Source organism: Aedes albopictus, chromosome 3 (assembly GCF_035046485.1).
Source record: "Aedes albopictus strain Foshan chromosome 3, AalbF5, whole genome shotgun sequence".
NCBI classification, from domain to species: domain Eukaryota; kingdom Metazoa; phylum Arthropoda; class Insecta; order Diptera; family Culicidae; genus Aedes; species Aedes albopictus.
The window spans coordinates 411,349,025-411,363,878 of NC_085138.1; the positions used below are offsets into that span (position 1 = coordinate 411,349,025).

The 14,854-nt window shown below is 40.6% G+C and overlaps 1 protein-coding gene across 7 annotated transcripts in view; it reads right to left on the minus strand.

Annotated features, from left to right (window-relative positions):
- The window catches only part of LOC109403338 (6-phosphofructo-2-kinase/fructose-2,6-bisphosphatase), a 97,461-nt gene that overhangs the window by 10,330 nt on the left and 72,277 nt on the right, over window positions 1-14,854 (minus strand). For 4 of the 7 annotated variants that reach the window (XM_029875614.2, XM_029875613.2, XM_062856260.1 and 1 more), the window contains exons 3-8: window positions 3,414-3,548; window positions 3,135-3,191; window positions 1,959-2,216; window positions 1,670-1,888; window positions 1,368-1,602; window positions 1,179-1,306 (exon numbers count right to left, since the gene is read on the minus strand). In XM_029875614.2, the coding sequence (XP_029731474.2) occupies window positions 1,179-1,306; window positions 1,368-1,602; window positions 1,670-1,888; window positions 1,959-2,216; window positions 3,135-3,191; window positions 3,414-3,548 (1,032 nt within the window). The remainder of the gene's footprint in view (window positions 1-1,178; window positions 1,307-1,367; window positions 1,603-1,669; window positions 1,889-1,958; window positions 2,217-3,134; window positions 3,192-3,413; window positions 3,549-14,854) is intronic. The other 3 variants (XM_019676153.3, XM_062856261.1, XM_019676179.3) reach the window with 1 other exon arrangement.

Below are 14,854 nucleotides of genomic sequence, written 5' to 3' on the forward strand. Positions count from 1 at the left end.
TCTTTTTTTTTATTTTGTCTAAATTGAATTTTTAAATACTTTGCGGCCCGCAGTCTCACTGCAGAATTCAATTTTGGCCCGCATAGACACTAAGCTTGAGGACCACTGTCCTATAGGATCTTCTGCAGAATTCCCTGATGGAACTCTTGAGGATATCCCTGAATACTCCGGAAAAAACGGAAGGAATTCCTGGAGCAATCCTTGAAGGAACTCCTGTCAGAATAGCTGAGAGTACTTGTAAAGGAATCCCTAATGAAAATCCTAGAAACATCCTTGAATCCTCATGAATGAATTTCTGAAGGAACTAGTGCAGATATCTCTGAAAGAATTCCTAAAGAGATATCTTTAGGATACAGAAATCCCTGATTGGAATTTTGGGATGACTCTTTACGGAACTGAGGCATCCTGGAGGCATCACTTAGTTCTTCTGGATGAATCGGAATGATGAATGAACTCGAATGAAAAAAAAAGTTCCAAGTTCCAGTTTTGATAAATAATCTCATGGTGGTCCGCCAGAGAACGGTTTTAAGCGTCTAAAAATGCAAAAGTAACCGAATATCAATCATCGAATACTCATTTCGTTAATGATCGTATTGTTATACATATCAATGAGAAAATTTGTGATGCGAAATCAATTATTACAGCCAAATTCTCATGATTTTTCTTAACTTTATGTAAACTTTGTTTTGTTCGTTGTTCGATTCCTCTTTCGGCGATGGCATCAATTCCATTGAAGAGAATGTGTCAGTACAGTTGGCATGATAAAAATCTTCGATTTTTACGTACTTCTCAATCCGGCTTTTGTAATTCTACCATAGAATTTAAAAATATTTTAGGGAAAAAACTACAATGCATTGTACAAATTTGTTTTTTAAACGATTTGTCCAGCAAAAACAAAATAAGTATTTTAGAATATAATGCTAAAATGAATTCGAACATAACTAAGAATAACTACGCTAATCTCTGATCTTAAAACTAGTTTTAGACAAAAGCTACACATGTTAATCGTACCCGTAACACCACCAAACCGGTTTATCTTCACTAATCAGCGGTAATTCCTTCAAGAAGCAACAACAACACCAAGAGTGCGGTCAAAACGCGTGAACATGTTAAACGAACCAAAACAAAACCGAACTATTGACAAAAAAAAAGAAAAAACGAAGCTCCGAACCACCTACCTCGGGTTTCGCACGGTGCGTGTCCACTGCGTCGATCGGCAGCTTGATGTGTTCCACTTTGCATCCGTAGGCCACCGGCGTCAGCTTGATGATCGTATGCAGGGGTACCTTCAGGTAGGGAAGTTCGTCTGAAATGAGGGTCAGTTTAGTTAAGTTCAGATTCTCAAAATTAGCCGTCGAAGGACATACCGGCCGTCTTGTCCAGGAAGTACGCTAGCACGCACCGGAGCACGGCCTGGTGCGACACGACCAGCACGTTACCCTGCCGTTCCAGCTCCATCATGACCGGTTCCAGCCGGACCACCAAATCTTCGTAACTTTCGCCGCGCGGATAGCGGTAGGCGAATTTGTTCTGATCTCGCGCCTTGAACTCCTCGGGGAACTTGGCCTGGATCTGCTCGTAGGTCATTTCCTCGCAGATGCCCTGTCGGTGAGGGAAATTGCAGTTATTAGTTGGGAAATGGAAGGTTCAACATAGGAGGGGGTCTTACGGCATCGATTTCGTTCAGTGCCTTCCAACGTTCCTGGGGTGCGGTAACGTCCGCCACAGTTTGGATTGTGCGCTTCAGCCACGAGGTCCAAACCCGCAGACCCTCGATGTGCTGTTCCTGGATGTACTTGGCCAAGGCCTGCGAGTACCGACGGCCCCGGTCGCTCAGTACCGAGTCGCCTCCGATCAGTCCCTTGAGGTTGTGCTCGCTTTCACCGTGCTGAAAAGAGATCCAACGTGCGACTGTTAGATTCGATTCAAATGCGAATCTTTCCGGTTCGGTAACTCACCCGCGTCAGGTAGATCGTCCTCGGGGTGATGTGGATGTTCATCAGGTAGTACACGATCCGCGACTGGATGTGGCCTTCGTGCTTGTGGACGACCACCTTCTCGCCGGTGTTGTAGATCTTCATGTAGGACAGGTTCGTTTCGATTTCTTCGACCAGCGGTTCGTAACGTTCTTGGTAGTGCTCAATCCGAAGGCGGAAATCGTTGAGGGCTTCCTCCATGTTCATGTTGCGGTAGTCCGGGCTGCTCACTTTCACTTCCTGGAGGGCGTGGCGTGTTTTTGGTGAGGGTGAAACAGATCGAAACAAACAGATATTAAACACGGTTAGTCTTACGAAGGAAAAAGTTCGATCGGATGGTTTGTGGATGGATGGCAGCACAAAAAAAAAGGCGCGGGACAATAGGCTTGGAGTTATGAACTGAAATTTTAATTGCAATTCCTGGAAGGTGTGAACACATTTGATCCAAAACTGGAGCCAATCACCGGACACGGAAAATTTTGAAGTATTTATGGACCATTCCACACTGTTAACAAACCTACATGATAACTAACATTTTTAAATGTTTGTCTTAAATAATTTGTAGTATAAATTGCATGTATTCTAATTTTATTTCTTTTGCCTTTACATAAAACATATGAAAAAACTTGTGAAAAAAAACCGTGTAGCTCTTGTAGGATTTGAACCCACGACTTGTCAATTTGCTAAACAGGATGCATAAACCATCTACGCCATTGAATAAGTAACGATAATGCAGAGTACTGGCCTGATAGCGAATCACATTTTAGTGACTTGGTCACTATGTTCGTCTTATTTAACTTTCAGGTCTCTATAAAGTTACTATATTTGCATGAAATTATTAGTTTTCAAGCGATATTTGATATAATCATGTATTACGATTTGTTTGATGTGGAATGATCTATAAGTAAATGAGGTAGTTTAACTACTAAAAGTCGGAAAAAGTTGCTAAAACAGAGCTCGCAGATAATAAGAAACTAATTTCAGGAGAACATACACACGAATGTGGACAAATGAAATACACCGAAGTGGTATTGACACACACACAGCAGCAGCAGATGGAATAATCGTCGATAATGTGACGTTACGCACGGTAGAGATAGTGTGATAAATGGAACACGATAGTGTGGTCTGATTCTAGCTAGTTGCACTTATAGTCACCTCAATACCGTTAAAGGACACCAGCGGGGGCAAGTACTCAAGACCGCTGACCTTTATCTGGGAGATTGGGTTTTTTGGGGAAAACACACGCACAAAACACGAATATATAGCAAAACGTTAGCAAAGGGAGTATAATTCAAATCGAATCGGGGGATTGGATAGTGTCACATTTTTATGTTTATGCAAAATTGTGAAGATATATAGAAAGAGAAAAAAAGATGGAAATGAACCAAGTGGATTTGTCGAACTGCTAGAAAGAGAGGAGTACAAAGCTCTTACCATGATGTTTTGTTCGATGATCTGCGGATCGTCGCAGATTGATTCCACGAAGAACAGCTTGAAGCCCATTTTGTGTACGATGATGTCTTTGATCATACGACGGCGTTCGCGGGTCGAGTTGGTGGCGTCGAATACCTGAAAATAATTTTGTTAATCAATTAGTATAACAATATCTTCTTCGTCTTCTTGGCGCAACGTTCTAACTAGGACATAGTCTGATGCTTCTCAGCTTAGTGCTCAATGAGCACTTCTACAGTTTTTAACTTAATTGAGGGGAATAATCTACTTAACAGACACCTGTACAGAGAGGTCCAGGTAGTGTGCAATTGGGCACCAGTTACTACAAGTAAAGTAGAAGACAGGACTACATCCCAGACCCGTGAAACCCTACGTCTCCGGATCCACAAACGAAACGAACATCGATGACTCGCTTTGGAGAGTTCATTACAGTAGCATGTTGGCGCTATAGCCAGTTTCCCGAGTGGTCCTCACCACTCCCTTTGTCCTCGGAAGTCGGGCAGGGTCAACCCCTCGCCCGCGCTCAACTGTTTTGCAGACATCAAGAACTGATGCCCACGTACTACTAGATCTGACCTGCTGAAGGCAAGGGTGTCACTACCCTTCAGGCCCTATCAGCTGCACCAAAAGGAGTTGCTGACAGTGGGACCTCCACCTGCCCCGGCCTTATAGGGGACCCCTTTCCAATCGCGGTCTCTGATCCAACCCAGTAGACCGATGCCAGGACAGCAATGCTACCAGGATGTTCTCTCCACGGTCACTTAATCGCTGTAAGGGTCGATTTCGACCGCAGGGCTCCGGTATGACCTGCACACCAAATTTTTATTGCTGGAAATCAGCAAAATTTTGCTGATTTTTTTTGTGCTGTAAGTTCAGCAACTCTTCCAGCAAACTAAAACTTGCTGAACAACCAGCAACGCTAAATTCCAGAAAAGTGACAGCACGTTTGCTGGGCGATCAGCAATATGAAACTCGAATTTGCTGGTTCACCAGTGTAGTGACCGGTCGGTAGGATTACCGGTAGGACCGGATGATCGGCTCATCTTATTTTTCTTCGAGCTTCTCCGGTGTCGCATCCGTACGTGCGTAAATCTCTCGGTAAACTGACTCCTAAAACTGATCCAAAACCAACACCATTTCATCATGCAGTCTGAACATGTATATCGTCGCATGGTTTAGTGAACACCCGTTACCAATACGCATATTTACAAGAACAATATTATTTTTGTATTAGTTTGAATTAAAATATTTCTAGTGTTTCATTTCAAAAGGGAGTATGCGTCATTTTTATATAGAAATTCCAAATCAGAACACGGTAATAACATTTTCATTTTATTTTTTATTTTGCCTGTCATGTACTCTACATCTCTTATCTCCCCTACTCTTCATTGATAGATCCGATACAGAAACATATCCTTATAACGTTCTGGCTTCCTCACAACTCTTTTGGGCTTTATTTCAGACCGATTTGTACCATTTTCTGTGCCATTTTCAGCGTTTCCTCCGCCCAAAACAACTGAATCATGACCAGCAAACAGCTCATCATCTGCTACGTCGTCCTCATTTTCACCGAGTTTTTCCACGCATTCCGATGCAAGCTTAACGTCACGAATATCTCGTGAATATTGTACTCCTCTATCGCTAACAAGAACTACTTTTGATCCTTCTCGTACTAGCACCGTATATCTTTCTTTAGAAAACATTGGATCTAACTTGTTCTTCTTCGAAACTGTTATTACAACCCTGTCTCCTGCCACTATATCTGAAAGCTTCGCACCACGCTGTTGATCGGCATATCTCTTGCTGATTAGCTTAGCCAACGAATCCTTATCACGAACTTCGGATCGATCTACTTCATGGGTTTTTAACCCTGATTCCCAAAGACACGGGAAAATCCCCTATAACGCCACCCAACTAAAAGCTCGAAGGGTGTTATTCCGAGACGGGAGTGAGGCTTTACCGTGTTATGAAAATGGACATATTCTTGCAAAGCAATCCTCCAGTTCTTCTTATCCTGTTTGGCGCATGCGAGGGCTTTTATGAGGCCCTGATTTTGCCGCTCGACCGCGCCGTTCGATTGTGGGTTCAATGGAACTGACTTATGAACCTTAACCCCTCTTTCCTCCCAATACTCAATGAAATCTTGGCTTTGAAAAGGTGGTCCATTGTCAGTTTGCAACACCAACGGTAGTCCCCATGTACAACATATCTTGCCCAATGCCTGATTTGTACTTTTTGCGTCAGTTGAAAACATTTCGATCGCAAAAAGGTATCTTGAATATGTATCAACGACTACAAATAGTTTCCCAGAGCCACATCCAGGAACTGTTAAAAAGTCTGCTTGCAAGATTTGCCAAGGGCCATCGGGTAGCCGACGGCTAGACAGCGGGATCGGTGGATTCCTCCTAGATACCATCAAACACGATTCACAATTCCGAACGTACTTCTCGACATCGGGAGACATTCCCGGCCACCAGAAATGATCTCGCATGACCCGTTTCATAGCCCCACAGCCGATGTGACCTTGGTGTGCTGCTGTCAACGCTCTGTCGTGTAGCTTTTCCGGAAGGATAATCTTTTCCTCTTTGAAGATGATTGGTCCCAGCGTTCGCAAAAACTTCTCCTGAATTTCGTAATGCTTCAACTTTCCGGGCCATGTTCCAAGCTCGATAGCACGACAAATAGCTTTCTGTTCCGTATCCTCTTCTGCTGCCAATTGAATATCCTTCCAAGAGATGTCCATGAAACCACTGTCTAAGTTGTACAGGATATGCTTGTCGAATTCTTCGTCAAAAGGTTCATCCATCTGTGTTTCCGCAATCAGACGAGACAGCGCGTCGGCTATGTTGAGGTGTCCTGGGATTCGTTTCACTGAAAAATCATAGCACTGCAGCCTTAGTGCCCACGTGTCCGCGCGAGATACTGATCGTTTACCGCTTCTGAACTTGTTACCGAAGATGAACTCATTGGCCTCCGAGTCAGTCCTAACGACAAAATTTCTTCCCAAAAGATACACCGAAAATCTCTCGATCGCCCAAACCATTGACAACGCCTCCTTTTGCGTTTGGGGATACTTTTTTTCGGATTCCGAGAGGGCTTTTGAGGCACATGAGATGATTCTCGGCACTGCCGCCGCGTTATATTGGACCAGGACGGCGCCTAGGCCCACCGGAAATGCGTCGACGTACAACTCGGTGCTGTCTTCCTGGCTAAAATATCCCAGCTTGATAATAGACCGCAAAGCTCTCTCCCTGAGGAACATAAACTCGTTTTCCTCTTCGGACCTCCAATAGAAGGTATCCGACTTCGCCAAGTTCCGCAAATGTACGGTTTTGTCTGCAGAATTAGAATTAAACGCTCAGAGAAGTTAACTAGTCCTAGAAAACTTTTAACTTCTTGCTGGGACCGAGGAGTTCTGAAGTCACGTACAGCTTTTAATTTCTCGTCCTCGACTCGGAGTCCATCTTTCGAAAACGAATATCCAATAAACGTAACTGTTTGTTGAGCAAAAACGCACTTTTCTTCATTTATGCGAACATTGTGTTCACGAAGACGGTCGAGAACTCGCTGTAGATTATCATCGTGTTCTTTTTTGGTCTTTCCGTGTATTAGAAAGTCATCCAGGTAATTGACTACCCCTTCGCAACCTTCCAGAACAGTTGTTTGTACGATTTCCTGGAAAATATCGGGGGCGTTGCACAACCCGAACGGGAGCCTCTTGAATCGGTACATTTTGTTTCCAGCAAAGAAATTTGTGAGGTGACGCGAATCCTCGTGAATCTCGACGTGAAAGTATGCGCTCGTAAGATCAATTGTCGAGAACCACTGCGCCCCGTCAAGTTCTCCTATGATCTCTTCTAACGTGGGCATTCGGAATGGAGTGCGGATTATGGATTTGTTCGGGCCTGCGTCATTTTTATATAGAAATTCCAAATCAGAACACGGTAATAACATTTTCATTTTATTTTTTATTTTGCCTGTCATGTACTCTACAACCAGCAATCGTCGTTCGGGTTTATTTTTATTGTTTTTCGATATTTAATGATCACTCCGCCTCAAAAATAATTTCATATTTTTATTATTATGTTTACAGATCTTTATTAACAATAAATCTATCAATATGAAGCGGAGTTACACACCGTTTTTTCGCAAAGTCCGATGCCAGCTCTAAAAGTAGAAAGGAAAAATTTACAATAATTTGCTTCTTAAATTCTATAAATCTATACTTACTGAACAGCTGATTCTTCTATTTCCACGGTTCCAGTTATATTTTTTAGAAAAAAACATGGTAAAAATGATCAAAAATTGCACTTTTGAAATCACACGACGAATAAATGAAGAGATTTTTTTCTAAGTCCGTTGTTGACAGTTCGAGTGGATTGCTGGTTTTCAGCAAAAATGTGATTGCTGATATATGTCCAGCAACAATTTTTACTGATTTGCGGTGAAATTTCAAATCCATTGCTGATTTCAAATGTTTTGACATTTGCAGTACTGGTGATCAGCAAATAATAAATTGCTTGCTGTTATACAGTATACTGCAGAACTGAAATTCAGCAAAGTATTAATGATGTACTGCACATCAGCAAAATTTAGTGTTGCTGGAGTGCTTTCAGCAAATTAAATTGCTGGATGATCAAATGAAAATTTGGTGTGTGCGAAGCCGACTCCGAATCCCTGGACCGCATCTGAACTAGCCATTCTCTGAGTCCATGAGCCATCTCCTCTGTAGCTCCAAGACGATGTGGGTGATAGCCGTTAAAACGTCATTCCAGCCAAACTCATCCTTACGATCCTCTGAACAAGATTCTCCGGAGTTTTGTCCTCCCCGCATGTGGCAAGCATACGGTCACGGACCGAAACGATGTAGATACTGTCGGAAGTAGTCATGGCCTGAAAGAACCTGAGTTAGGTGGAATGTTACTTCCCCATTGCGCCTGTTAATCCAATTATATACCTATGGAGAGTCCATCCTATGAATACTGGTTGCTTGGGCTCGAAAGAAGTTGATCATCAATATTAACTTCTATTTCCGATCAGCCTAGATAGCCGTATAGCAGTACTTCCCAAACCGTGCGCCGCGGCGCTCTGGTGCGCCGTGAACATTTGTCAGGTGCGCCGCAGGCTCTTATCTTAAGCCAAAATGAAAGGAACAAACTATTATTATTCAAAACGCGAAATCTCTGTTTTGCTGTTTTTGTTTTGTTTAGTAAAACTAGTGTCGCTTCACAGACTTTTTTTACATTCCAAAGTCTTGCCTTTTTGAGGAAGTCTTCGAAAGAAAGTCGCTCAAAAAGGGCTTTCTTCTTTCCAAATTTTCAGTAAAAAATAAATATTGCAAAATCATCGGATGTTCTACGAATGTTATTTCTAATATCCTCGTGGAACTTTAAGATTAAGAAAACCAAGCTTTTAAATTTCCGAAGTTCTGACAAATTTTGTTAAACTTTTAAAATTGTTATTTGTACATTTTATTATTCAGCTGGTTTTCGATTTCATCAATAGCTTGTAATTCAAAGTAAATATTTCAAGGACCTACTTGAAGTTCTGTTCAGAATTATTACTGTCAATCTTCTGGTCTTCATGCTGTCTCAAACGCTTCGGAGCGACATTTTTACTAACATCACTGTTGCATAACAATTCTGCGACAATTTGTATGTAAATTTCGTGCATTATTCTGGAAACCCTCTCTTTTGTATTGTGTCACTTTACAATCTATTTTTTATCTATGCTTCTTGAAATTGGACAAACCACTTGTTGGCGCATCACATCAACGGCGTCACCCTGGCACCCTAAGCAGCATCATCGGCGCAGCGGTGTGCATTCAATTTGTGTCGTTTTGTCTCCGCTTTCTTCTGCTGCTAGTAGCAAGCAGCCCAACGGCATTATCATTGCCGTTCTGGGCTGCGTGTTGCTAGCATTTAGCGCATTGCACCTTTGTGCACATGGTTGTATACAATTGTTCGTACTATCGCTGCCGCCTATAAAAGCGGCAGCTCATTTCATGTATCTTTAGTTGTAAGCAATATAACACCACAGAGCAGGAGCACTGCCTCTCTGTGGTGCAAATAAATCGTAGTTGAAAGTAGAACGTCTTCGTCTTGCCTCCGGGGCAATTATTACACAACGTGGGGCCTAATCAACCGCTGGACGAAACACCACTTTATTTTACAAGTTTGAAGATTTTGCATTGCAATCGCGAAGAAATTTAAATTTTTTGTTAATTTCTGTGAATCGTCTAGCCATTTTTCTTTCAAAAAATATACATTTTAAAAACCCATTTTATTAGAATCTAAGAAAACATTATAAAGATTTTTTCTCTGTTTTTTATTTGAAATTTTTGACTGAAAGTGGTCACTGTTCAAACAGAGAATACTAGTCGAATTTTTGGACAGGCAAATATAAGCAACTAGCTGTCCCGGCAAACTTTGTCTTGCCAGTCTTGTGGTGGTTTGACAACTGTTGAGGTTATCGCAGCAACGCACTCTAGATTGATTTCATTTAGATCACGCCAAATTTCTTCCCGGTTCATCGAAAATCAGTATTTTCTCAATTTTCATAATTATTTGAAATATTTTCGTAACTTTTTATACATATAAACACAGCCACCATGAATACGAATTGAAACGTGCAAGGGTCATGCTGATCGGTTCGGCCGTTCGTGAGTTTTGTTGCCTCAAAGGAACTACAAACTCATTTTTATAGATAAGCAATGGAATTCGACAGAGCTGAACTTTTCAGCGTTATTTTGATGCAGATGTTTCATTATAGAAAAGATAAAGTATCTAAGAAAATAACGTTCTTGACTTGATATCTCAAGTGCTTTCAGGACATTTCCCCCGAGATTTTCTCAAAATCATTGAAAAACGCATGGTCCGGTTTTTCTCAACGCCGACCATCTTTGTAAAAAGTTGTTGGTGCGCCGCGACATTTTTAAAAATTTGGAAAGGCGCCACGGTAGCAAAAAGTTTGGGAACCTCTGCTGTATAGTGTCGGTAGCAGTTCCTTCAACTGGCTAATAATATCACTACGGATTGTTTGATCCGGTGGTAAAAGTAAACCAAACAGGTGAGCCCTAATTCATGGTGTCAGGCGGCTTAATACGTACCGTACCTAAGAACGAAGACTACTACTTTATCAAGAAGACATGGAATTCTGTTATTTTTCCATACTATGCGATAAGCTTCACCGACTGCACCGCCGCCTGTTGAGATAAGGTGGTATCTTTGCATAAAATGGTATGAGTGAATTGGAGCGATTATGAAGATTTACTCATACTACCTTGAATAGTGCCACCTTCTTCCGTGGTGGCGCTGCTAACAGTGACTCCCGATTTTCAGAAATGCTGCAAATCTTTTTGATAAAGTGGTCTTCGCTAGGAATGAATGGTTAAGGGGGTTTATAAAACACCTAAACCTAAACATTCCGTGCGACATTTCAATCTTCATGATTTCGGAAGACTGAGTCAGAAACGATAGACTGAAATCTGTATCAACTAATATGGCCAACCAGGACCAGGTTCCTAGAGGGTGTCATCGCGGACATTTCTGGTTTGCGAGCAAAAAATGCCGTGGGACGTATCTTCATGATTTGAGAGAAATGGGGCAGAAAAAATTGACTGAAGTATGTATCAACTGATGTGGCCGCTCCAGAACACCTGAAACAGGTTCCGCGGGGGCCTCTCAAACACAATAACTAAATTTTAGCCATTTGGCAAAACAGACCCCTCTCCCACCCCCTAACCCCAGTACAATCCGATATATCTCCGTAATGATGATGGATATTACATGACCACTCTAATATAATAAACTTGTACCAATTTATGATCGATTGAGGGCGACTTCAAAAAAAATCTGATGAAAATTGACGAAATGCCAGCATTTTGAAAATGAGTTGTCGGGGGTCGGGTACGTGAAGGTTAAGATTGAATTACGTTCCATCAAAATGTAAACTTTTTTTTTATTATTTTTATACCAGTTATTTTATTAGTTATTTTTATACCAAAAAAGGAGAAGCGAGACAAGACGCATCCGAAAGCATATAGGCCAATTGGTCTTTCTTCTGTTTCGTTGAAGGCTATGGAAAAGGATTTGAAGGATTTTATCAATTCTTCTTACATAAAGAGCATCCTCTATCTGACTTCCAGTTTGCTTATCAATTTGGTAAGTCAACGGTTACGGACTATTCATCCAACTTGCCTAATATATTTTTTTTAATATAAAGTCTCCAGTTACTACAGTAACAAAGGTGGACAAAACGTTTTCAGCAAAAGAAACAGCTCTATGCGCTTTCTTAGACATAGAAGGTGCGTTTGATAATGCCTCCTATTCATCAATGAAGCGTGCCATGGAGAATAAAAACTTCGACCAATGTATCATACATTGAATTTTTACTGTGCTTGCTAAAAGAGAAATCACCTCTGAGCTGGGAAGTTCCTCTATAACAGTAAGGGCAACGATTGGTTACCTTCAAGGAGGAGTCCTTTCACCACTTATGTGGTCCTTAGTTGTAGACGATCTTCTAAGTAGCTTAAATGAAAGAGGTTTCGAAGTTGTGGGCTTTGCAGACGATATAGTCATAATCAAGGGGCCTGCCACTCTAAACTATCCATGATATTTACCACTAGTATTCATTTAGTATTTCGTAGATTTTTTGTATCATAGCAACCTTGCTAAGTGTTCGTTGCGCTGTGAGTGATGGTAAGTTTCACTTTATTTATCGAATACATTCTTGAAGTTTGTCCTTTTTCTTGACTCGCACTCCTCTCCAAGCTGTAGGAATATGGCTTAATGATAAGCCTAATCGGAACAACTTGTTTAAGATATGTAGGTGTTAGGATTCCATTCCAAAGGAATCAGTTCCCATTTGACCTTTTGTTCAGTAATAATTTGATTGGCCAGAATGCATGCATCACTCCTGGCACCTTCTAACAAAGTTGATTTATCATCTTCATGAATACATCTCCTGGTTTCATTGGCCTCAGTTTGCAATACATATGTATTCTGGTCCGGTCAAAAGTTACATACACTCTTAAAAAAATAGGAATTTACACGTGACGTAAACCATCAATGTACGTAAACATTTTATGACTGAATAGCAAATTTGAGTTAATTTTACATCCATCATGTAAGATTAAAGTGACCAGACGTCCCGCGTTTCGCGGGACAGTCCCGCATTTTGACCAAATGTCCCGCGACAAATTATGTCCCGCGAAATGTCCCGCGTTCGTCTCAAATCGTAAAAATGTCCCGCGTTTGAAAAAAATTCAACAAGCATTCAAAATATTGTATGTACTAACTTCAAAGCCAAAATAGTCAAACCGGTTTTGTACAAAGCACAAATCACATCAAACATATTAACGGAACTTTCAACATCAGAGTTCAAAAACTGAAAGATTTTGGCGAGAAAGTACATGAAGATTGTGGGTTACAGTAAAGTTTAATCTATTGAAAGCTTTTTTTATCGAGCGATAAAAAAGTCCTAGCATTTTTTTTATTTTAAAAGAAAAAAAATCGAATATTTGGTTGATTTTTATGCACAGTCAGACAGCATCATTTTACAGTTCGGTGAAGAAAATAGAGAGTTACAAGAGTACAATTACAAAAGTAATAGACGAAACTGTCTCAAGTTCAAACTTCAGGGCAGAAAACTATGTAAGTGCGCACTGCGCACAGTCAGATGAAAAATCTGGAGGGAATTCGTTGCCCGAAGTTAAAATCTTTCCGAACCCAGTATAGTAAACTTTTATTGGAAATTTATTTTGACAGTTATTTTTTTTTTTCAAATGGGTGAATATCAAAACCTTCATTGACTGGTACGAGTACGCTCGTAAATTAAATTCATCCAATAAGTTAATCAATGTTGACAGAGAAGCATCCAAGCTACTTAAGAAAACAGTAAGCAAATGACAAAATTGGACAAGCAGAAGCTAGATTGGTTAACATTTTCAGGCAATTTGAGGGTAAAAATAACCTCAAAAAATTGTAGAGTTCACGTCATGCTTGTCAGCCAAAAATGCTGTAATAAACGATTTTTGTTTCAGTTATGTACGAAGCACCTTAATTTTAATTTTGAAAGCAATTGAGAGTTGAAATATTAAAACCATTTTTGACAGCTAGATTCAATTATCAGGTTGCTTTTGAAGACTGTAGAAAAAATGTTTATGAGTTTGTCCCACTTCTGCGAAGCTCACAACGCAGAAAGATATGCTTGGTAGAAGGAATGAGTGCTTCATATTCTAAGAACAAAAAAAAATCGTTACGTATTCGTCAACAAAAAAAAAGTAGATCATGATTTCACGTTACTATGCATCTTTCCAAATTAATGTCCCGCGTTCGAGCTCTGATCATCTGGTCACTTTATGTAAGATCGAGTTAGTTGCACAAGATGTCAACAAACCTATCTGGCCAGGTAGGTAGAAACAGTTTTGCATTCATCGTTTGTCTCACATCTCGGTGATACAGCCGAGAAGTATAGTACGTGCCTCTTAATCAGCGGACCAGAGTTCGAATCCAGTTCATTATTTTATTTACATATATTTTATCTCTCACTTTGGCTCTAGCGATTGCTAGCTCGACCTTATTTGCGAAAGAAAACGTAAATTCGTGTCAAACGGGCCGCTCCTTTTATGTGCATCCAAGTGAACTTAAATTAACTTGATTTTTTCTAAGAGTGTATGCTTCACTTGTATATGCGGCCTAAAACAATCGAGGTAATCGCTTAAAAGAAGCTAGGCAAGCTTCAGAGACTTGCATGTATATCAATTACAGCAGCGCAGGCGCAAACTATCCGTTGCATTAGATGCCCTTCTCAATATGTTAGCATTGCATCGATTTGTTGAACTGCAAGCGGCCAAAAGTGCCCTGCAGTTTCTGCGTCACAATAAACTGCTAGAAGGTGATCTTGTAAGACATTTGAAGATCGTTAAAGACTTCAATTTAAACTCAGATGTTAAAACAGAAGAGGATTGAATGATTACGAAGACCAACTATGATGTTCCCTTTAATGTAGTTAAACCAAGCCGCTATATGTGGGTTTCTTGTGGGGCACGTTTACGTCCAAGTTTAGTTATTATTCTACCATAGAGAATGTACAAATATGTGATGAACAATAACATAACAATAACAAGTTCTAAAATTTCCTGTTTTTAAGTTGTAATTGATCTAACAAAACATGTTATTGAATTAGTCTTCCAAGATTTTTTTTTGTTATGATATTTGTTATTTTGCCGCTTATGACCCTTATGACAGACAAGTTTATAACAAAATATGTTATGCTAATAACATAAAAATGATTAATTTCATTATTTCGTCATTCCCTGCCCTTCAGTTCAGAGAGGGTTTGGGCAGCGTTCTGCCAACTCGGTCGAGGCAGGATTCTTGGGAGAACAAGTAAGGGGTCGTTGAAAGATTATGTAACAGTAT